The 25,669-nt window shown below is 34.8% G+C and overlaps 1 protein-coding gene across 2 annotated transcripts in view; it reads left to right on the forward strand.

Annotated features, from left to right (window-relative positions):
• LOC121471826 (sodium channel protein type 2 subunit alpha) overlaps positions 1-25,669 on the forward strand; it is a 209,607-nt gene that overhangs the window by 142,575 nt on the left and 41,363 nt on the right. For both annotated transcript variants that reach the window (XM_041722667.1, XM_041722668.1), the window contains exons 8-15: positions 1,033-1,096; positions 2,433-2,574; positions 2,716-2,922; positions 4,704-4,991; positions 10,311-10,658; positions 13,697-13,829; positions 18,129-18,367; positions 23,056-23,229. In XM_041722667.1, the coding sequence (XP_041578601.1) occupies positions 1,033-1,096; positions 2,433-2,574; positions 2,716-2,922; positions 4,704-4,991; positions 10,311-10,658; positions 13,697-13,829; positions 18,129-18,367; positions 23,056-23,229 (1,595 nt within the window). The remainder of the gene's footprint in view (positions 1-1,032; positions 1,097-2,432; positions 2,575-2,715; positions 2,923-4,703; positions 4,992-10,310; positions 10,659-13,696; positions 13,830-18,128; positions 18,368-23,055; positions 23,230-25,669) is intronic.

The following is a 25,669-nucleotide window of genomic DNA, read 5'->3' on the forward strand; positions in this document are numbered from 1 at the left end:
GTCATCAAATTTGTTTTCATTTTTCTCTAAGTTTAGAAAATGCTTCTATACAGAAAACACATATTCTATGTATTATATTAATAGACTTGTTTTTAAATCTCCAATTTTTAATAATCTAGAAATATGTTTTGGTATATATTGTGAGGTAAGGATCTAAAACTTTTTGCAAACCTATGGCCCATATTTCCCTGCATAGTACATTAGGGTATTCCTTCGATATAGGCTTTAAGTAGTCCTAAAAACAATTATAATAATTTTTTGTGGAGTATATGTATGTGTTTTAGTGTTTATGTGTTTTTGTATGTGAATTTGTACATTTATGTACGTGTATGTTTTTTTAAACCATCTTTGCAACTTATTAAAGTTATATATAAGGTATTTCCTAAGAATAGAAATTAGATATACTTAGAAAATTATATATCTTCAAAGAAACAAGTTTATCCTGTTCCTTTAAAAGATAGTAATCAAGCCAAAATCCCAAACACAATACTTATTTAGAGCATCATAGAAAGAAAAAAAAACTGAACCCCACTTTTCACAGGAAATTAAGTTAAAACTGGTAGGAAAAAATGTCTGAATCTATTTTGAGTCCAGGCAAAAAAGTACTTATAAAGTAAAATTTTACTTGCATGGAAGCAATTTGAAGCAACAAGGCTTCCCTTTCTCTCACTTTTTGTGCCAAACAGACTTAATTTGGCAATTCTTTTTTTTTAACTATTCCCAGCAATTTGAGTTTACATTTGCAATAAATGCTGACATGAGAATGCTATAATAGTTATTCCTTCCTTTTAAAAATTCTTTTTTAAAAAAGATTTTCCAAACATTTGTTTAATTAAAAATTTTATATTTTGGTATTTGTTTAGTATTCAGTTATTATTAAAATATTTTCACTTAGCCATGTACATCTTTTTATTTTGTCCATTTCATTATGGTTGAAAAAATTTGTGAAGTGTATTACCTAAACACAATGGCTCAAGTGTTTTGAGGGCTTTTTTTTTAAATGATTCTTTCTGTTCCTTACTCTTTAAATAGGTCACTTTTATTTTTTGGAAGGGCAAAATGATGCTCTGCTTTGTGGCAACAGCTCAGATGCAGGGTAAGTGATGTTTCGTATTGAATTACAGTCCACACTGCTCCATCGGCCCAAGTCCATTGCCACCTCCCACCCACCCAGCCCTCGCTGGCTCCTCATTCAGAGCCCTCCATAAATTCCACTTCACACTGATTCTCAAAATAGCTGAAATAAGTGTGGATTCTCACCTCCTTCACACACTTATATGCGGCAATTATTTTTCCATACTAGGTCACAGCTAATCTTCCAAATTAGTTCATTGGAAAACAGAAAAGCAGTACATATGTATTAGAAGATTAAGTTAATGGAATTCATAAGCATGTACTTTTGTAAGTGTGATATTTTATATATGCTAATGTGGTCTCCATGGCTTCAAATGTAAGATCTCTGAAGATAATGTCAGTATCTGAGTCATGGTGAGTGTGTGTCGAGCATATTTTAGCAAAGTGGTTAAGAACGCAGGCTGGAAAGTTTGCATAGATTCAAGACTCTAACAAATAATACCCCCTGCCCTGGCCTTAGTTTCCTCATGTGATAAATGGGTATAATAAGAGAGTTGCTGTGAGGATTAAGTGGATTAGTGAGTATGTAGCTATTACAGCATTCAATAAGTGCTTTTGATTATTATGATTGACATCTGAACTTTGTTATTAAGAAGTATTGCACCTGGAGCTAAAGCCTAGGAAAATTCAGAGAAACAATTACCTTTCCCTGTTTGGTAAGAATTTAGAACCATAGAATAAGTCTAATGTTCTTCAGTGGAAGATGATATTGTGGACATTATCATTAGCCCTTTCTTACATCTGAGGTACTTGAAGATTAGCAAAGTTGGGAGACTTACCCAAGATCATGCAGCCCAGAAATGTCAGGCACAATATTGAGGCCAGGTTTGGCTTGATCATTTAGGTCATAACTAGGAAACTGTCAGTGTGCAGAGTCACTCCCTCATCTCCATGTGTCCCCATCCATCGTTCCTTCATCCCACTTCCCTACTGCCACACTCACACGCACACTTTGCCTCTAGATATCTTCAGTGAAAATTGTTTTTTTTCTGGGTAGACTATTCTTCTGTTCATGTCTACAAGTCCCAGAAGATATTCATCATGATATGATTGCTTTTATATGGAGACATGATAAATATAATGACAATTATGAATCACAGAGGAACACACAAATAGACTTAATACATTCTGTTATTATGTAAATCAGTCCACATAGTGCTGAGTTAAGTGCTGGGTAAGGTGAGAGACATCTGTTTTCCCTACTGTCGTATAAAATAGACTATGGCATCTATAAAAACAGGGAAGTCACCCAGCAGACTTGCAGTACTGACTTTCTCTTTCTTTTAATCTAATTACAGCCAGTGTCCGGAAGGATACATCTGTGTGAAGGCTGGTAGAAACCCCAACTATGGCTATACAAGCTTTGATACCTTTAGTTGGGCCTTCTTGTCATTATTTCGTCTCATGACTCAAGACTTCTGGGAAAACCTTTACCAACTGGTGAGAACAGATAAAATGATTCCTCTGGGAAGCATGAAATACTGAGATCAAGGGAACTGCTACAAAATACTTTATTACTTGGGAGTGTGAACTTTTAATATCTATATAAAATTTAATAAAATATCTCTTACATTTTTGCAGACGCTACGTGCTGCTGGGAAAACATACATGATATTTTTTGTGCTGGTCATTTTCTTGGGCTCATTCTACCTTATAAATTTAATCCTGGCTGTGGTGGCTATGGCCTACGAGGAACAGAATCAGGCAACTCTTGAGGAAGCTGAACAGAAAGAAGCTGAATTTCAGCAGATGCTCGAACAGCTAAAAAAACAACAAGAAGAAGCTCAGGTATAGTTAGCAAACATAGAACTCTTTTGTGTTTGTTGATTTCAATCCTCTGACCACACTGATGAGGTCAGTAGCATTTACTACACAAAATCAGCAGTGGATAAAAGTAGCATTTGAAACATGTCATATGTGTTTGGTTTTAGAAACCTGTTTGATTTTTAGGAGATTATTATTTTATGTTGATTACTGTCAATGCTGATGGCATCAAAACATCAAGAACTATGATTGCTTTAATGACACTTTTTTCTCCCTTGTGACTCCTCATTTACTCAGACTCACAAAATACTTAGGCCTACATGCCCTCAATCGAAGTATTTTCTTGATTTCCTGGGGAAGATGAATTTGTTATAGTTGCTTGTTTGTTAGTGTCAGTAGAGATGGGAAAGGTCAGAAAACAGAGTCAAACCGAGATTATTTCCTAGAATCTGGAAAAACAAAGACATATATAATATTTTTTTTTTTATTTGAAGGGTGTTTATTTATTTATTTATTTTTGAAAAAATGAACAAATTCTCTTTATTTACTTATTTTACCCAGAAAAGCTTATTAATCTATTTTGTTATTTTGGCATTTTTTTAATAAATTTATTTTTTATTGGTGTGGTGTTCAATTTGCCAACATATATAATAACACCCAGTGCTCATCCCATCAAGTGCCCCTGAAGGGTGTTTAAACCCAAGTTTATGGATTGCATAAGAAAAAAGCCCTGGTATGTAAATATAGTAAATGACTACATTCTTTGCCTCCTATTCTGTTAAAATAATTTAATTTGGGCTTGATAAGACTTCAAAATGAGGCAAAGATTGCTCTAATTGTATTTCTTTGACTTATTGGCATTAACTATTCCAATTGCCTATTTTTGGCTTCCCGTGGATCTTGACTACAGTTCCCCTTTAATACTAAGTATCCTAAATATTTAATAAAGGTCAGGTAGATAAAATATACTGAGGTAACAGCAACAACCTAGAATACTATGTCTTTCCCAAAGCTGTACTATTATAATTTAGAAATTCAGTCAGATGCCATTGATCTGAGATTCATATATATATATGATATATATATATATAAAATCTGTAATATGTTTTTCTTGTACATTTCTTTTTCTTTTTTTTAAAGATTTTATTTATTTATTCATGAGAGACACAGACAGTGACAGTCAGAGACACAGGCAGAGGGAGAAGTAGGCTCCATGCAGAGAGCCCGATGTGGGACTCGATCCCAGGACCCCAGGATCATGCCCTGGGCCAAAGGCAGGCACTAGCTAAACTGCTGAGCCACCCAGGGATCCCTTTCTTGTACATTTCTTAGTGAAATGCTCCATTTATGTGAAAGACAGACAAAACACTTATTAAAATAGTTGGCTGAATTAAGTTCAATGATTTAGACTGGTGCTAAAAGTTATTGTCCAGTGGAAGTGTGATAGATCAGGTTAAAACAGGAAATCGTTCTTAAATTGTTTTCTTCTTAATAGAGTGGTTAAGTCATAAAAAATTGTTATGATATTTGAATGTCTTGCTCATATTATTGAATAATTAGAGAGCATAGTAAGAGGCCAGATCTTTAAAGTTTCCCTCAAAGTCACACGTATCATCTTCCATGTGTCTTTAAAGTTTAATTCTTTAATTGGTCTAATGACAATGCATGGTTTTCCAAAATATGGACCATAATGGAGAATTGTCTTTCAAGATTGTATTCATGATACTGAAGACAGATTAAGCAGTAAATGGGGATAAAGTTTTTAAGGTTTGTATGCAACTACCATTTCACATATGTGCTTCCAGGCAGCAGCTGCAGCCGCATCTGCAGAATCAAGAGAGTTCAGTGGTGCTGGTGGGATAGGAGTTTTCTCAGAGAGTTCTTCAGTAGCATCAAAGTTGAGCTCCAAGAGTGAAAAAGAGCTGAAAAACAGAAGGAAGAAAAAGAAGCAGAAAGAGCAGTCTGGAGAAGAAGAGAAGGAAGACGGGGTTCGCAAATCCGAATCCGAAGACAGTATAAGAAGAAAAGGTTTCCGTTTTTCCTTAGAAGGAAGCAGGCTGACATATGAAAAGAGGTTCTCTTCTCCACATCAGGTAAAATATCATTAGCCAATGATATTTTAGCAGAAATTGTGTTTTCGTAACAGACCATTTTTTTTTTTAAGATATGCCAGAGTTTGGTAGAAATAAAACCACCTTCTCCTTGGATGGCGCAGTACTTTCAGAATTGTAATGATCAAGTGTTGTGTTTGTCACCTCCGAGACTTTGTGAGTTTTGCAACTTTCTAAAATCCCAAGAAAGCATTTTTAGAGTGTATATCCCACTGAGCTTGGGAAGTTTATGGTTTTGAGGTTTTGCTGAAGACTCAAACATCTTGGGACAATTTTCCACAGGAGAAATTATCAGCAGATGGTCCCCATCCCTTCTTAGCTACACTACTGTGCCTGGACCCAGTGACTATGGGTCTTCTGAGTGGCAGGTTCCTAGAAATGAACCATGTGTTCTTTCAGACCATCTGTGTAGTGGTTCCCATTCACATACAAAACTTCATCGGAAGAATCATTCTTCAAACCCTTGTTTCAAGGAGAACTGAAGCAAAATTTTTCTGGAAGTGTACCCAAAATTCTTAGGTGGGGTGCTGAGGAATATTTATGACACTAAATAAACAGTGGTGTTCAATTGCACTTGATTATCTCTCTCATGTTTAATGTGAGATTTGCGCTAAAAACCCTGATTATATATTGCAGTAAATGTTCACTGGGTGCCTGTGGCTTTTGTACCAACACGAGCTGTTGAAACTTTGAAATTTAGAATCCTTAATTTTTGAAATCACCAAGAGAATTACCAGAAATACAGTTTCTCAAAAGACAATTTCACCAGTAGTGAAACCTTAGTATTATTTAGTAACCATAACAATTAGAACAACATTGATAGCAGTGATAATAGCTAACACTTACCTAATACATTGCAGCTTTCAATCTAAACTCAATTTAAGCCCCTCACTACAGCCCTGAGTAGGTACTATAATTGTTGTCCCCAGTCTACAGATGTGAAGAGAAGGGGAGGGCTGTATTCTTTATCAAGTGCTTGTTTTATCCTTGGTATTCTTTTTTACACTGTCATAATTAATGCTAACATTAGTATTATTTTCGCTATTTATTAGGCCCTTGAGGTTGAATAATTACCTAATTGCCCAATGGCATACAGATTTTTTAAGATTTTTATTTATTTATTCATGAGAGACACACAGAGAGAGAGAGAGAGAGAGAGAAGCAGGCTCCATGCAGGGAGCCTGACGTGGGACTCGATCCCAGGTCTCCAGAATCAGGCCCTGGGCTGAAGGTGGCACTAACCTGCTGAGCCACCCGGGCTGCCCTATTGTCATATAGTTATTAAGGGCTGAAGTGGTATTCAAAATTGATAATGACACTGAAACTCCTGAACTTTCCTCCTTATCAGCCTAACTAGAAAGAATATTTTTAAAAACTGATAAAGCAACTTACAATTTAATTTCACTAAAAAGATACATATATTTAGGATTGTACTTGCTCTTCATACATTTTGTAGTATATACCATCTCACAAAATCTTATATTTAATATGTGTCAAATTTTTATAGGTAAATTCGATTCATTCGAAGTCCAAATAACATTATGAGATACAATAAAGGATTAGTGGGGTTGATTTTCTATTTAAAATAGAATTTTGTTTTTAATTCCACATTTTATACTTATTCACGTTTTTGTCAGAATCATTATGATTTGATTAGTGGAGACATTAATCTTAATAAACATGAATTCTTTAAAAATCAAACCCCTTTTTTACAGCATTGGTCATGTTGAAAAGGAAGGAAAAGAAGAAGGGAGGAGGGGTGGAGGGGGGAAGGAAGGTAGGTTGCTAAAGGTAAAATGGCCTAAATTTGAAACTGCAGATTACCAGGTGCCACAAAGAGTTTCTTCAATTTGCTTCAGTTCAAATCCAATAGAACTAATTCCAGAGGAAATAGTGAAGCCTGAAAAGGTTAAGTTCTGACCTACTTCTTTTTTTTTTTTAACTTTTATTTATTTATGATAGTCACAGAGAGACAGAGAGAGAGGCAGAGACATAGGCAGAGGGAGAAACAGGCTCCATGCACCGGGAGCCTGATGTGGGATTCGATCCCGGGTCTCCAGGATCGCGCCCTGGGCCAAAGGCAAGCGCCAAACCACTGCGCCAACCAGGGATCCCCTGACCTACTTCTTTCTGCAAATTTTCTCACAGATATAACATTTCCCCAGTACTGTCATCTTTGCAACTTTATTTGCTGGCTACTGGGGCTTGATAAGTGATTACTGACTTATACAGCATGCAACATCTGGCTCAGATTGATATTAGTTTCTTAAGTGGTATCTGTATTTTAAAGAAGTGAAAAACTCCTTTTGTCTGGTAAATAGATAAATTGCTAAGAAGATGGAGAAGGAGAGAGAAAGAGGAAGAGGGAGAGAAAGAGAAAGGGAGGGAGAGGGGAGGGAGAGAACCCTAAGTTTATACTAATCCCACTTTCCAAGTCCCTGGAAGTTATAGGAAAATATCAAGGAAGGTAGAGGTTTTTAAGGTATAGTGATGAAAGAGTTCATTATTAGGTTTTTTTTTTTAAAGTCCAAGACCACAAAGTATTAAAAACTATTGTTTTGTGGAGACATGATGGAAAGGCAATTAATTGTGTTGGTAACCATTTCTATTTAAATATATATATATATATATATATATATATATATATATATATATATATAAAATGGAAGTTTTATTGCAAAATTATAATTTTCTCAGTAGAGTAGGTAGACTGTATGAAATATTTCTTAGACTTCAATTTGACTTCTTAGTGTGGGAGATGGGAGAGAAGGAAGTCAAGAGCACAGTCTAATCAAGTCTCAAGAAAATCTGGATATTTTATTTTTAAGAAGATTTTTAAAATTTACTTTAGATAGAGAGAAAGAGCACATGCAAGCAGGGGGAGGGGTCAGGGGGAGGGAGAGGGAGAGAGAATCTCAAGCAGACTCCATGCTGAGTGTGGAGCCTGATGCAGGGCTCTATCCCATGACCCTGAGATCATGACTTGAGCCAAAACCAAGGATGGACACTCAACTAACTGAGTCATCTAAGTGTCCCTGGATATTTTATTTTGAAACCTTTATAAGTCAAGCTCCTTAAGTTATTAGTTCACTCCCTATTTATAATAAAGCAGGAGTTTTGCTTTTTAGAGATTCATTTCTTATGGCAGATTTTTCTTATTGACCATCTTTTATATATGGTGCAGGATTTCATTGTTATGGATTTATATAATTAATGTAAGCAATAGAAGTTGATGTTAACAGATGGGGCACAATCATTTTTCATTCAGCTGTCTCATGTAAACTGTGCTGTTGTATGGCATAATTCACCTTTGAACTAGAGAAACCTTGTGTGCAGTTTTATAATTTATTTCCCTCCAAGCCTTCTACTGGCTCTAATTAAGTGGAGTACTTGTAGTTAACTATATGTATCCACTATATGTAGTGCATACATATAGTTTCTTACCTTATTTCTTATTACCAAGCATTTATTGCCAGCCTTTTTGAGCTAATGATAGCCAGTAAGTCACAAATCTTGTAACTCTTATGTTTTAAGCTTATTCAAAGTCCCATGTGAAGAACATTGAGATGAAAGAAATTGGGTAGTCTAAAAGAGACATAAAAATAATTATTTATATGGAAAACAATAAAAGAAAAGAAGGAATCTTACTAGTGAAGTTGGTAATAAGATAAAAAAAAATGGGAACAGGAAAAGAAGGAACTTCTCTTAGGAGAGCAGATCAGTCTCTTTAAATGTCCCTCTTTCTTTAAATAATGAATAAGATCCCATAACATAAGATAGTGTTTAAAGCTTACAAATGTTTTATAGATGTTTATATAAATTATTGAGGAAAAATATTCTTTAGCCAAAAAGAAAATTGGAAGCATACTTGTTGTTCAGTAAATATAAAACATATGTAGGTACAAAATAATTTTAGTTAGCTTTAAATCCTTTGGCAAGAAAAAGATCAAACTAATAACATTTAAATGATAAAATTACTGTTCTTTCTATTAATAATCATAGAAATCCAACTCCAGCCAACTTATGTAAAAAAAAAAAAGAGACAACTGATTAGGTCATATAAATAACCTCTGTGAGTAGCTTTAGGTATGGTTGGATTTAAAGGCTCAAAACATGTTATTATGGCCAAGTATTTCTCCATATTTCAAGCCCAGGTTCCTCCAATGGAGTGGCACAGTGCCACTGCAACTTCAAAGTTATATTCAATATTCTCAGCAACGCCAAATAAAAATACACCTCTTTCTCAACAATTGTAAAACACAATGGTGGCTGCCAATGGACCAAGCAGGGTCCCCTGCCCATCTTTAAATGATTCTCTATGGCCTAGGGTATGGAATGCACTCACTGGCTAGGCCTGGGTCATAGTCTTGACTGAGGATCATTTGTAAAGGATAGTCAGGTTACTGTTGAAAGATGAAAGAGAAATGGGTATCAGACAAGCAAGAAAGTGTTTACTACAATGAAGATAGAAAAGTAAACCAGTATAAACAGGAAGTGATTCACTGTGTTCAATGCTGCTGTGCTTAAGAATCAAGGAAAACTGCATGGTGGCAGTGACAATGTGGCCATTTAGAAATCTGTGTCATGATTGTGACCAAATACTTAGTGAAAACCAGACTTTTGTGAATATGGTGCTTTTCAGATTTCTTGAAAGAAATCTGAAAAAGTGAAAATCAGGGAATGAATCATACAGTTCTCTCAGCTTGATTTATTTAATTTATTCATGAAGACATTATAAAATATGCAAAGGGAAGGGGGAGAAGCTGCTCCTTGTACTATAATTATACAGGCCTACTAGCAAGATTGATTTTATTGTCCTCTGTGTTAAGATTTGCATTAGGGTGTGGTCACCAGTGAGCTCTTACTGGGTATATTTTTGGCTTCAAAGGATCTAAATGTAGGTGTGTGTTTAGATGCTTTCCATTGGCACGTTAAATGAGATTAGCTTCTAGAATAGTGTCTAGCAAAAAATTCTGTTCTAGGTGCCAACATTGGGACAAAATAATTTTGAAGGGTGCTTGTGACTATCTAGCATGTGTAAAATGTAAGAAAAGGACAGACAATTACAAAAAAAAAATGAAGGAAGGGAGAAAAAGGGAAAGCAGAACAGAAAAGGGGAAGCTGTAGAGGGTGCCTGAATACCACCAGCAGTTGCCCCAAGAACCCATGGTTCCAACTTGTCCCATGACTTAGCTTTAGATAAGTCAACAAATCTGAAACAATGAGTCAAGTCTCATATTTTTGAAGATAACTGCTCTTAATTCTGTTCATCTGTGTTTTGTTTGCTTTCTTATTATTCAGTCTTTATTGAGCATCCGTGGCTCCCTTTTCTCTCCAAGACGCAACAGTAGGGCGAGCCTTTTCAGTTTCAGAGGCCGAACAAAGGATATTGGCTCTGAGAATGACTTTGCTGATGATGAGCACAGCACCTTTGAAGACAATGACAGCCGGAGAGACTCTCTGTTTGTGCCACACAGACATGGAGAGCGGCGTCATAGCAATGTCAGCCAGGCCAGCCGGGCCTCCAGGGTGATCCCCATCCTGCCGGTGAATGGAAAGATGCACAGTGCAGTGGATTGCAACGGGGTCGTCTCGCTGGTTGGGGGCCCTTCTGCCCTCACATCTCCAGCTGGACAGCTCCTTCCGGAGGTGAGGCCATTGAAAACTGTCACTGTTGGGAAGGGACCTGTGGCTGGCACAGGAGGCGGTGTTTTTTGATTTCCATATCCAGGAATTTGGTTAAATCTTTTGCTGGGGTTGGCTCAGTCCAGGAGCTTATGTTGTCAAATTGTTCTATTTAGATGTTTCTACAAATTATTTAAAAATTTAGGTTGGCTCTCATAGAATCTAATTAGAATCATTATACGGGAAGAAGAAAAAAATATCCTTAAAGGCCTCAGGGTATGAAACTTGTCCAAAAGCATGGCAACAATTTATCAAACATAATGTTTAATTAAGATAACCAAATGAAATGCAAGAAATATAAATACACAAGTTAAGGATCTTATCACCACTGTTTCTTTAAAAGGAGGATTTGATACTTCCTCTTGAAGTTACATACTGTTACTAAAGACATCTAAATCCTTCGATGCCACATTCTTTTTCTTTGTCGGTCAGAGTGTTGTGACATGTTTAGCACCCACTCAAACGACCCCATCCATCATATGTTTATGTGGTAAAGAAGTCACTCAAAGTGCCTGGTAGGGTCATGTATTGCAATTTTTAGAGCAGATTTCAGTTTTCATATTACAGTCATGATTTCTTTTTGTAAACAGGCTGTAAATCAAGCATATAAGAAAGAGTTTCAACTAAATAGCAGATACTTACAGGGGTATATATTTTGACATTTTCCTTTGTAAAACATAAGTTTCTTTTAAACTTTGGTATTAAATAAGATTTTATTGGCCAACATAAAAACATTCTAGCAGTGCCATTTGGTTGTATTTTATAGTCTGCCTAATTATATTGAAATCTTCTTTGTATGATTTTTAAATACAATCCCATTTATTATAGCTGGATAAGCTCTTTCAGCCACATTAAAATCATACGGAGTCAGCTTTCTCTCACCTAATAGAGGAGCTTCTTACCTCTTTCCTAGGTTACAAAAATAACCATTAATCACTTTTTTCCCATGGCCTCTCTTCACCACTTTCCCAAAGAAATGTCCAAGTACCTGGAGTCAGATAAAATAGTGAAAAAAGTATAACTTTGTAGTGAGGGGATGTCAACTTCTCTGTTATAATAACCATAGCTGACTACGTACCAGACCCTGCCCAGAACACTTTACATGTGTTAGTTCATTAAGTCTTCACTACAACCCTTATCATAGTTACTGATCTTATCCCCATTTTACAGAGGAAGAAACTGAGGTCCATGCATGGTGGAACTAAGATTTGACCACAAGTATGCTGGGTATTAAACCTACATTCTATGCATACTGCAATATTGCCTTCCATTGAATTTTTTTAACTTTCTTAAATGGAGAGTAAGAAATGGATAAGGAAGCAAACATTTTCATTTTAACCCAGTGTTTCTCAAAGTATACTTCACCCCCAGACTACTTACATCAGAATTCCCTGAGATACTTCTTAAAAAATTTTCCCTCTCCCCAACCCTTAGTGACCACCATTCTTCTCTCTGCTTCTGCGAGTTTGATGGCCAAAGAGTACAAAGTTTCTGTTAAGCAAGATAAATAGGTTCTGGAGATTTGTATAGCATAGTGTCTATAGCTGACAATACTGCATTATATACTTAAAATTTGCTAAGATGGTAGATTTTATGTTAAGTGTTCTCATCACAAATCATAACAGCAACAAAAATAAAGGGGATGGGAGGAAACTTTGGAAGGTGATAGAGATGTTTGTGGCCTTAATAGTGGTGATAGTTCATGAGTGTATACTCACTAATTGTGTACATTAAGTATATACAGCTTTTTACATGTCAGTCATTCCTCAATAAAATGGTGTAAAAAAAATGAGATTTCTAGTACAAGCAAGACTTACTTAGACCAAAATACTGAAGAGAACAAAGTCAGGGAAATTCCTCCCGTGATGAAACTTACACGTGATGAAATATGAGCATCGCTGATCTTGATGAGTGTTAGTTGAACAAACAAAAACAAATCCACAACTTCTTTGCATACATATAAGGAGTATCTCAGAAAATAGCACTTATATGGATGTTTATCACCATTAATGGCAATCATATCAACTGAGTGGAAACTTTGCTTTTGAATATGTCTGCATTAGAAGTATGCAGGTTGATAAAATAATGTCAATTACACATTCCGCAATAAAGTCAGTGTAGATGAACAGGACTCATATTGCTTTTTTAGAAATAGGGAGAATCCTCATAGAACTAAAAATGATTTCTTATTTGTTATTAGCACTCAGATCTGCATTTGAAATGCTTGAGTTTTGCCCTTTCTTCCTGTGATAATTAATTTCTTTGTTTGATCTCCTAAAGTAGGAGTAAATTTCTGCCCATGTTGAAATCTTGCTGAGTTTATTTTGGAATAGAAAACTAACAAATCACTTTATCATGGTTAAAAATCAAAGTTCCCCAAATCGGTGTTATTGCCTTAAATTAGAGTTTCAGCACCAAGGATGTTTTGTTTTGTCGATGTTTTGTGGAGTCAGTTTGTAAATGTAAGACAGTTTAAATTAGTACTAATATTTGCTTTTATTATTAAGGATTTTAGGAAATGTGACCTATATGTAATGAACAAAAGTGTTTTACAAGTTGAATTCACATTTTAGGAGAACTGTTACTAATGCATATTAGGGAAAGCTTAAAAATTCTTTCCATACATGAAACCATGAATAGGTGACTATAACGATCTAATAACTCAACCTGAGAGAAAATCAAGGAATGATGGGTTTCAATCTGAGGTCCTAGGTAGGATTGGTTGAAATGCTAAAAGAGTATCCATGCAATGGTAGACGTGATCCCTCCAGCCAAAAGCTCCACCATAGAGGAATTGAAGTCCATCCTAATTGCAAACCCAGGCATCAGTGAAGGCTGAGAATCTGATGGGCTTTTAAACACTTCCATGCTGATTCCAGCAATATCTTAATGAGCTATTCTTATCTGGTGGACATTTAGTTAAGTAGTACCTGTTATAGGAACATTTGGGTTTTGGCTACCCTTAAGAATGATAGTTATTTTATCTGAAATTTTATTTTCAGGGCACGACTACTGAAACAGAACTAAGAAAGAGACGGTCCAGTTCTTACCATGTTTCCATGGATTTGCTGGAAGATCCTACCACAAGGCAAAGAGCAATGAGTCTAGCCAGTATTTTGACCAACACCATGGAAGGTACGTCAAAAGTCTTACAGCATAGCTACTTGGTGGTGCTTTGGTAATGATGAAAAAATACTTTCATAAATTCCAAAAAAATTCTTCCTGACTTTATATCACATCAGCACTATGTCTTTTACCAGATAAAGGTAAAATCCACGTACAAAACATAGATTCTACTGTCTCATTCAGATTTTTATATTAGGCTCCAGGAAGCTACTGCAAATTCAAGATATACTTGGAATACTGCTTTTACAGATTAAATTCTAAACTATTGAAGCTTGTTGTGTGCATGACAATGAAAGGAGTGTAATGTAAATGTTTATTTTCATGATGATGCTAACCCATTTGAATTGTATTAACTACCTGAGACATAAGTTATGAAGTCCTTTGATTTAACCAGAAATATAAATGGAAATGTGGATTAGGGTTTGATATTAACCTCTTTGAAGCAAATTTTTCAAAATTTTGTCAAACTATTCTTGCCTCTCTTTGACCAGAGTTTTACAATATATCAGCTTTTTCTTTAGTTGCAGATTGTATATCTGAGTAGTTAACATATTGGTTAGCAGTCTGGATCTTATAATGCCAAAATAAAGACTTTGGAGACAGCTTGATCTGTGATTAATTCTTGGTTCTGCTACGTGTTAAATGTGTTAATTTATGACTCTAAACTTCAGGTTTTTTTCATGCTAATGAAGTCTAGGCATCAGGTTGTTGTAAGAATTGAGACATCATATATAAAACATCTTATGAATCTGGAACATAGAAGGCAGTCAGTAAATATTATCATTATTATCATTTTACTTTGTTTTTGTTAATTCACATTTGTGTCTTTCCACACTGTAAGTGAATATAAATGTAAACTATCAACTTCAACTACTTGGAAAATACTTTCATATAAAATATATTCTATCCTCCCCCCCTTGCCCTCCTTCTCCCTTCTCTCCTTTTCTCTTTTACAACCCTCCTCTTTCTGCCCCCTCCCAGGTTGTGTGTGTGTGTATGTTGTGTGTGAGTGTGTGTGTAGATGTGTCAAAGGAAAAAGAAAGATGGCAAATGAAAGAGAAGGCATTGGGCACATGCCTTTCTTATTGTTATAGTTTCTCTTAGCATTGGATGGATTCTTGGAACATTTCTTTTCCCGTCTGAATGCAAAGATTCTTTGATACTAATACTAGTACCAAAAGCCTAAAAGTCACATCCAGAAAAAACCCACAGTGGAGATGGCTGAATATTTATTGCAGCCATGTCAATATTATAAGACCCAATTTTCATAATATCCTAATGCAGTATCAGAAATCTTTTCCCTGATTTCAATGGAATATTAAACTCAGTACGTTCTTCCCCAACCTCGCCTGCGTTAGCTTGCACTCCCTCTTCTCCCCCAGCTGCCAGTAGCTTGCTCCTCCCTGTCCCTCCAGGTAAATCTTTTGAAGATTCTCTGGTCTTCTGCTCCTTGCCATAGCAAAACCACTGAGAGGAAGCTGCCAGTGGTTCTGCTACCGATGTCAGCAGCATGTCTGCTCCCTAAAGCAAGAAGTAGAGAAGGAGACAGGGTAAGTCTAAATCAACAGTCCTACTTTGCACTTATGATACCATTAAGTTTGAGCTAACATGAGAAATTACTTGTAAAACATCAATCCACCACAAGATTGGACTTGTCCACTAATTAAGATATGGAGTTCAGAATGAGTGTACCCACCTGGCTCTCCATTGAAATGTGTCTCAAGGGAGTTGCCTAGGATGTCCTAGAAATATGTATGACTTAGTAAGCAGGAGACTGAGTGTTTGATTTAATACCTGAAGAGCTTTTTGACTTTATACTTTTGTGAGGGACAATGGCAACATTTTCATCCTGTTTTTTATTGGTTGTATGAAATGTAAACCTTACTTTTCTTTGTTCTATTATATATAAAATTTTTGAATGTGGCATCTGGGTTGGTTGTTAGCAATATTTCATTCACATGCACTTGCATATTAGAGGTGTCTTTAATATAATCCTTCCCTTTTTTGTTCCTGCTAACAGTGGAAAGATTTTAGGTTGACATAATTTGTTTATTTGAGGATCCTTTCTTCTAAGTCTAATCATGGTTTAGTTTACCTTCCCTTTTTCTTTTTGAACCAGGCTTGTTGATCCAGCTGGCTGGCATCTTTTGTTTTCCTTCTTTTGAACTACAGTCAAGTCTCCATTGTCCAGGATAATGAATAACCTCCTACTTAATGAAACTATAGGAGATGAGCAAAAATGAATTGTTTGCTTTTCCAGTTTTAAATGCAAAACCATATAGAAATGTTTCCTGGTCACATCCTTGGGAAGGATAGTGGGAGGGTAAGTTACAAACACCTGAGGAATTGAGGAGACCCAGCAAAATGTCTAAACTACGATGTAAGTGAATCTCAGTGCAGATAATCCACACAGGAATAATGGAGAGATGGCTGTCGTTCTTTCCTGAGTGCTTTGTTTTGTTTTAAAAATGTAAGACTCTTCTTCCTCTCTCTGTCTGGCATGAATAATTGAATGATTTTATTTTAGAACTAAAACAACTTTGCTCCACTTTTTCCTGGTGTCAAGATGAGCAACACTGGCTGAATTTTCCCTTTTGAACTTTTGTTTGTTTTTTCTTTCTTTTTTTTTTTTTCTATTAAATTCCTGTTTGCTTCTCTTTATCTGCTGAATGACAGGTCACATTTTTAAAAATACTCATTCTGACTGTACACAGACCAAGAGTTATTATTTCATTTCTCTTTCATTATTTACTGTGATATCTTTTTATCTTCAGTATAAACATGACATAATTTAGGAGCTGTAAAACTATTGATTGATATTATATTTTTCATCTGATTTACTCTTCAACTATTCTTTATTATTTACAAAATTACATAATAAGAAAAAGAGATTTAAAAAAAGAAAAAAGAAAAAGAAACTGTGCACTTAAAGAATTTTAATATATAAAGAGACAATTGAAGAATCTATCTCTAATGGATTTCTTTCAGGGAAGTGGTGAACGCACAGCATTAGTTAATAGTGAATGTTTACCAGCAAAACACAAAATCATTAGCTATTCTTGTGCTTATCCATTCCATATGCTGTTTTCTCTCCCACAAAGTTAAGCTTCTAGGGAACTGTACCAGATTTGGAGGGATATTCCAGTTGCTACATTAGTAATACTAAGGTAACTGACTAGAGTCCAATATACTATGAATAAGAAAAGAATCTTTCTGTTTATTCTAGTGCTAAGAAGTGATGTTCTCATACTTGGCAGGGCAGGTAATCAGGTGTGAAACAATGATATAGGCAGAAAACAATTCTGCATTCTTTTCCCACTCAAGAGTTGATTAAAAGACCATCTTACCAAAGACAATAGTAATTTCCCACTTCCTAATTTTTAAAAAAATTTTTGCTAGTATTTGCCAAGTTTCAGGATTTTGAGTATCACCTTAAGGAGCTATGCAATTGTCTTCTCTCTCCTATTATTTAGTTAAAATGCTTCTTGAAATCATTGTATTTATTTCTTAAATAAATGTATTATGATATGAAATTTTATATCAAAGTTTCAGTATTATAGATGTACATTTTAATGCATTAAAATAAATTCTTACCATGAAAATTTATGAATTCTACATATGCTCCACCTAAAATCCTCTTATATTTTACCAGTAGTACATAAGTCTCAATTGAAACATAGATTTATGCTAACAGTGAGTATCCTGGTTTCTTAAGGTGCATATTTTCTCTTCTTTTTTGCCCTCTAGCTAAATAAAGAAATTTAGAGGAAAGGAATCTTGTTGAGTTTAATATACAAGCCTATATTTAAAAAACCTTAATTGGAAACTTTTTGACTAAAACTGGTGACACTGACCAGCTATCTTGTTAAAAGACTCAAAGCATATATCTAATCAAAGAACAGATTCAGCATGACTGATAAAAGTTTAAGGACATCTCCTGGGAAGGGGTTCTTTGATGATTTATTTACATCTGGTCTATCTGGAACACAGATGAGCTTAACCCAAGTTCTACCCATTAGCTTCAGATATTCTTGAAGATAATTTTCAGATAGTTTAATATTGCAGATAGAATCTTGGAAACTATATTTAGCCAAAATAGGTTTGGGAAACTTACTAGCCTTTCTGTGTCCATGTTTCCCATGAAAGCTAACCCATAATAGGTGTTTTCCTGTTCTACCATCAGATTAACCCAATAATGCCTTCTGACAACTTTAGATTTCTAAAAAAAATATCACTTTCAATTTAAACCAAATGCTACTTAATAGAAAGTAAGCAGTTTTCATGCATATTCTAACCTTTTTCTTCCAGAACTTGAAGAATCCAGACAGAAATGCCCACCCTGTTGGTATAAATTTGCTAACATGTGTTTGATTTGGGACTGCTGTAAACCATGGTTAAAGGTGAAACATCTCGTCAACCTGGTTGTAATGGACCCGTTTGTTGACCTGGCCATCACCATCTGCATTGTCTTAAATACACTGTTTATGGCCATGGAGCACTATCCTATGACAGAGCAGTTCAGCAGTGTGCTGTCAGTTGGGAACCTGGTAAGACACACTGAGGATTCCTCTTCCCCCTTGATAGAGTTCCTGACTGCCTTAATGAATTTTATATCACCTTCAAGTTAAATATGAGTTAATTGGTCATGTGTACCTGGACAGCAAAAGTTTAGCATCCCTTTTTTTAATAGCAAAAATATATCGCTGCAGTTAAGCAGTGCAAAAGAGTGAAAGATTTTATGTATAATTTGATTTAGAATTAAATTTGATTAGAAAGATTATTATGAATTATAGAGGATATTAGTCTAAGGTACCAAGATTCTGATGTATTTCTCAGGTGTTTAGAATAGATTATTAATGACATGACTACATTTGTCAAATTATAAAATATGCCAATTTTATCAAATATGCCAGTTTTGATAATTTTGAAATATCATTTATAAACACTGAAGATGGATTCTTTGGGGGAGGAAACATCACATAGAGATTATCATTTCTGTTTCAATTTCTCCTGTAAATTTAGTAATTTATAATGAATTTTTGCATACATTTTCACTTAAAAATTTGTATTGACATTCACTGGTTATATGATAGAGTGATAGAAAGGAAAGTGATCTTATACAGAGAAACAAAATGAATAAATTCAGGCAACAAAAATATATCGGTACCAATGTAAGAGGCTTAAGTTCTCATGTACCTCCCAACTTGAGAAATGGAATTTATGTGAGTTCCCTCTCTCTAGATTGCCATAAATTCAGTCCTAAAGTAGATACTATGATTGTATTTTACAACTGGGGAAACTGCCCATAAGAAATTGACAGAAGAATGGAAAGTCTGAACACTATATTAGAGACTCTGAAACTATTGCAGACTATTATAAACTATGATCAGAAATCATAGAACTGTAGGGTAGCAAAGAATAATATTACCTATTCCAAATTTTCACCTATATAGGAACCTCTTCATCATTATCTCTAAAAAAGTTAGTAAGGGGCGAAAGAGAACTTTATGGAGGTTGGTATTAAGAAGCAACTCAAATGGGCTAAGCAAAAGTAAAGAGAATTCATTACCTCAAGTAGTTAACATCCATTTGGACATAGCTCCAGGTTTTAACCTGTCTAGATTCTGGTTCTCAAGCACTGTCACTGGGAGTCATTTTTCTGACCCTACTTCTTCCCAATATTTCTCCTTTGTCTCTTGCTGGGTATTCTATTGATGGCAACATTCCACCAACTTTTATCTTACCAATGTAAGTTCCCTGAGCCAAAGGAATATGCTTCCTAACTAGTTACTTTAACAAAGGTCTAAGAATTGAAGATTATTGGCCTGGTCGGAGTTGCATGACCATTTATAAGGCAGTCAGTTACTCTGGTTTTAAAGTTAGAATGCTCTATTTGGCTAAACCAGAACCATTTCTTATCACTGGAGACAGAGTAAATAAATGGAATTATAAAGAAAAAAAAATCAGGTCTGTCATTTCTAGAAGAGAGAATAGATGTTGGAAATAAAAAAACAACAAATAGGTAATTGAAAGTGAGACCTGTCTAATGTGTTAAGGAAGACAAGATTTGCCTTTGAAGTGAATCATGGAATAGTAGAAAATATACAGACAGGATGCACATTCTTCTCAAGTGCATATGAAATATTCCAAGGATAAGCTATATGTCAGGTTATTAAAACAAGCCTCAATAAACTTAAAAAGATTGAAATCATACAAAGTACTTTATGGACAGAAATGAAATGAAATTAGAAATCAATAACAAATAAACTTGGAAAGCTTACAAATATGTGAAAATTTAAAAAACTCCTAAATAACAATAGATTAAAGAAAAAATTACAAGAAAGATTAGAAAATACTTTGAAATCAATGAAAATGAAAACTCACTAAATTGACACTTATGAAGTGCAGCAGCTACAAAGTGCTTAGAGCTAAATTTATGTTTAAATGCCTATAGTTTCAAAAAAACTCAAGTACCTTCTCCCTTAAGAAACTAGAAAAAGAAGGGGAAGCTAAACACCTAGCTAGCAGAAGAAAGGACATAACAAAACATTGTGTGGAAATAAATGAAATAGAGAACAGGAAAACGTTAGAAAAAATCAACCCAAAAGATGATTCTTTAAAAAGAACAACAGAAATGACAAATCTTTAGCTAGACTTACCATTAAAAAAATAGAGACAACTCAAATTATGAAAATCAGGAATGAAAAAGGGACATCACTATAGATCACACATAAATAGAAGGAGTATAAGTAATGCTATCAATAATTGTACACCAACAAATTAGATAAGCTAGATGAAATGGAAAAATTCCTAGAAGTAACAAACTACTGAAATACACTGAGTCAAGAACTAATAGAAAATCCAAAAAAAAAAAAAAAAAACTAGTAAAAATTGGATTGGTAATCAAAAAATATTCTCACAAAGGAGAGCTTAGGCCCATATTGTTTCACTGGTGAATTTTATCAAATAGTTAAAAATTAACACCAATCCTTTACGAAAAGTTCCAAAATATAGATTAGAAAGGGTTACTTCCCAACAGGGTTAAAAATTAGAAGCCAACCAAGATAGAAAAATTGGACCAACATCTTGAGCTTTTCTTTAAAACTGCAAATGGGCTACAATTTGGGAGTAAAGAGTATGTCAAAGAACCAGAATTCAACTAAAACAAAGAACAAACCAAAAAGCTCTATCCTAATTAAGTGTAAAACATAGCCACCGTAAGTTCCAGGTGGCCAACCTATAACCTAATTGCCTGCTAGAACAAAAATTATTGTTCTTCAGAAGAAAATAACTGAATCAAAATTCTCTACAACACATCACATCACATAAAAAATTGCATGATATGTGAAGCTAGGAATGACTGACAGTCATTCAAAATTAATAAATGTGGGTAAATAGAAAAGACTGTCTTTTTTCCTTATCTTAATTTCTTTAAAAGACAACTGATTGTTTAAAACAAGAGTTTATAACATACGTAAGCATAAAATATATTAAAAGATCAGCACATGTGATCCAGGTGGCAAAGATTTGTTGGAAAGGAAATAAACACTGTTATATAATATGTAAATATCTGTATAATACTCAATGGATTTCTACTCAACAATAAAGGGAGATTAAACTAGTAATACCTAGTGAATTTTAACCTAGAGTATTCAAGAGGTATTTGGAAAAGTCAGTAAGAGTCTCAGGTTTCTGAGATGGCCACCATGTTTGAAAATGATTTCATTTACTGAATTAGTGAGTATCAAAAAGAAAAGAAAGGTTGTGCAGAGAAAGTGTTTAGGTGAGTTTTGGACTTGTTGAATTTGAGATTCCTATGAGATAGCCATCCAATGGAAGTGTTGAATAGGCAGGTAGGTGTGTAGTTCTGGAGCTCAAGAGATGTGCTTGAATGGAAAAATAAATCTCAAAGTGTAAACTTATTGTAAAAGGAAGATTAGAGTAAGAAGTTCCAGGACAGAGAGACCTCTGAAGAAATCCAGTACCGAATAATCTGTTAGAGGAAGGAAAGCAACTGAGAAGTATCCAGGGAGGTGTGGATCACTGAAGCCAGAAACAAAATATTTTCAGGAACAAGGAAGAAAAAACAATGTGAAAAAACTCCCAAAGAGGTAAGCAAGATAACTACAAAAATTTTAATTGAGTTTAGCAATGGTGATATTGGCTATGTTGATGAAATTGATGAAAGCAGTTTGTGTTGACTGATAGGTTGCAAAGTGAGTTGACGTAAAGGAACTAGTGAGTAGAGACAAATACCCAATCTCTTAAAGAAGTTGGGCTGTGAAGAGACAATAGATGGGGGTAGCTAACATGGGAAGTGGAATGTAAGGAGAGTTTCTTTGATGATGCTGGTGGTTTCAAGGTGGTTTTAAGGTAGAGGAGGACTGAATGTCCCTTGCTCCCTATAAAATTGGAAGCAGTCAGTAGCAGGTAGAGGTTGAAACTACAGGTTAATTGAGAAAGTGAATTTTTTGAGAAGGCCAAAGGACACGTGACACAGGTAGAGAAATGAGAGCAAAGCAGGGACACTTTTTTTTCATTTTTAACAAGAAGGAAAAAAAAGCAAAGTGTGGGTTTGGATGGAAGTAGTTAGGTTGGTAGAACACTGAGAAAGTTCAGGTTGACTGACTTCTTTTCCCTCTGAGACACAGAAGTACTGAGAGTGAAAGATAAAGAAAAGTGGTTAGATATACGAAGGAGAGAGAAAGTTTGAAATAGTTGCAGAGTAACAAAATGGAGAATGGAGAATACTGCTTCTTTTTGGCCAGGAAAATGATTTTTATTTTTAGCATTCTTACCATCTGTAGGGCTGGTGGTGACTATGTTTATTACAGCTAATATAAAATGTTCTTAGCACCAACTTTGCCTGTAGGGCCATGGGAGGGGACCAACTATTATGTAATCATTTGGTCAGTTTTGGAGGTCTAGAGAGATTAGAGACTGCCAAGCAGTAGACCACAAAGATCTAACTGAACCTTTAATATAAGAAAATAAAATTACAATATTAATTTTATGATCTTAATTCACATATTCCTTATCACTTAATAAACCTTAAATATAGCAAACAATTAAATATTGGTTTGAGTACAAACCATTTGAGATTACTGATTTTCTGGACCTAAACCAATTCTTAAAATTTGAAATTGAATTGTGATTTGTTGGGAGTAAATTAAATTGTTCAACAATTGCTATGTTTTCAAGAGTATTCACTTATGTAATAACGTTTCTCATTTAGGTCTTCACTGGGATCTTCACAGCAGAAATGTTCCTCAAGATAATAGCCATGGATCCATATTATTACTTTCAAGAGGGCTGGAATATTTTTGATGGTTTAATCGTAAGCCTTAGTTTAATGGAACTTGGTTTGGCAAACGTGGAAGGATTGTCAGTTCTCCGATCATTTCGACTGGTAAATTAACTGAGAGTACCCATAATGTTGTTTTTTGTTTGTTTGTTTGTTTAAGATTTTATTTATTCATGAGAGACACACACACAGAGAGAGAGAGAGAGGCAGACATACAAGCAGAGGGAGAAGCAGGATCCATGCAGGGAGCCCGACGTGGGACTCGATCTCAGGACTGCAGGATCACCCCTGGGCGGAAGGTGACGCTAAACCACTGAGTCATACGGACTGCCCCTCTACATAATTTATAATTTATAATTTATAATTAACTCTTACCTAGGAAGAATTATACGGTTTCCTATAGTTACAATATTTTTTGAGTACATTTAAAAACAAATCAGATTCCTCTACAACCAAATGGTAATTTATTCTTCATTATAATTTTAAAAGATAGATGAGGTTTATTCAGATGAACAACCAATAGTTCTGTCTATAGTAAGTGAATGGCAGGGCTAATAGGGAGGGAGAAAAAATGATTCATATATAAATCCAAATCACAATTGACACAATATTCATCTTTCAGTGACATGAAGTTTGTTTAACTGTGCATGAGGCTTGGTTGAGACTTAGGATGCGCTCACCTTTCTCTCCGAGGCTCAGGAATTATGGAGTTGCCCACTTTGCTCCCATAGAAGTCAAGACTTGAGACTGTGTAGAGTATACAAGGGGAAAAGATGGAGCTCCCCACACATTTGCCCCTTTAGCCAGCCAAGAGGTCACCAGACCCAAATTCTGAGAAGAGTTGTCTAAATTACGTTTTGTCAATTTTAAAGTCTTTTATTTGATCTTTATATTCATCAGCTCATGCATCTTTTAAAATTAAGAGACAGAATATCACTTGAAACATTTTCATCTAAAGTGTGATATATCTTATCATGCTGTTACTTTGAGTTTGCTCTTTTTGTGAATTATTTTCAAAAACAGAGGTTGCGTATAGTTACTAAAGACAGTTCATCAGGAACATATTAATGGTGATTAGATTCAATACTTTGCTATGAAGTTTATTTAGAATTTTCCTTACCACCACCAAAGATGAATGAGGTGAGATCCTTGGATCTGTGGTTTCCTTCCCTAGTTGTCATGGATGGCTATGTATCTAATTTGAAGGTAGGAAGATGCAAAAAAAAAAAAAAATAGAGAAAAATTAGAAATGATTATATAACAAATAATATGGGCAACTACTTAAATAAAAAGTGTTTAGTAGAGGTGGCTGGGTGACTCAGTCCGTTAAGCATCTGCCTTCAGCTCAGGTCATGATTCCCAAGTCCTGGGATTTATCCCCACATTAATCTCCCTGCTCAGTGGGGAGCCTACTTCTCTCTCTCCCCTCTGCTCCTACTCTCTTTCACACACAAATAAATAAATAAAATCTGTAAAAAAAATGTTTAGTAAATCTTTGTGGTGATATGATGCAGTTTGGGGAAATAGGAAACAAATTATCATTAGTGTTTTGCTTAGTGTGTGGGCTCCTTTGCATTAATTATTCTCTGGGAAGAAATTAAACATTTTGGTGCTTATATTCATTCCTTTGGGTCTCTCAGATGCCATTAAATAATGCACTACTGTTGGCTTGACATTTACTGAAGCATCAAAATAAAATGCTGCTGTAGTTGAACTGTAAATGGCACCTTAGAGGACTCCATGAGCTAATGCAACCAACATATCAAGTACAGTGATGACAAGCCATTTACACACTATAATGAATTGATTGATTAAGTCACTGAAGACATAAGCATTGACAATATTAAGTCCAAGTATTTCCTATTTGAATACAGTAGTCCTAGTAGTACCCCCTTATCTGCAGGGATATGTTTCAAGACTCCCGGTGAATGCCTGAAACTGGATAGTACCAAACCCTATATATACTGTTTTTCCATATACATACACACCTGTGATAAAATTTAATTTATAAATTAAGCACAGAAAGAGATTAACAGTAACAAGCAATAATAAAATAGAACAATTACAACAATATACTCTTAATAAAAGTTATGTGAATGTGGTCTCTTTTTCAAAATATGTTATTGTATTGTACTCATCCTTCTGAGATGATAAAATGCCTATGTGATGAGATGAAGTGAGGAAAATGACGTAGGTATTGTGACATAGTATTAGGCCATTATTAAGAAGGAGGACGAAGGATCATCTGCTTTCAGACCACAGTTGACCATGGTTCACAGAAAGTAAAAATGCAAATAAGGGCGGGAGGACAACAGGGTAATAAATCACTTTTAAAATACAGTTTGATATTACAACAAACTACAGATATAGCAAGATAAAGCAATCTAAAGATTTAAAGAAATTAAATTTAAAGAAATTTAAATTTCTTAAATTTAAAGAAATTTTTTTTAATTTAAAAAAATTAAATTAAATTTAAAGAAATTGTGGTTTTTTTCTTATACCTTATATAATTTGTGTTAATTTTATCTGTACTTGTGCATCCCAA

This window comes from Vulpes lagopus, chromosome 11, assembly GCF_018345385.1.
Source record: "Vulpes lagopus strain Blue_001 chromosome 11, ASM1834538v1, whole genome shotgun sequence".
Taxonomy (NCBI): Eukaryota; Metazoa; Chordata; class Mammalia; order Carnivora; family Canidae; genus Vulpes; species Vulpes lagopus.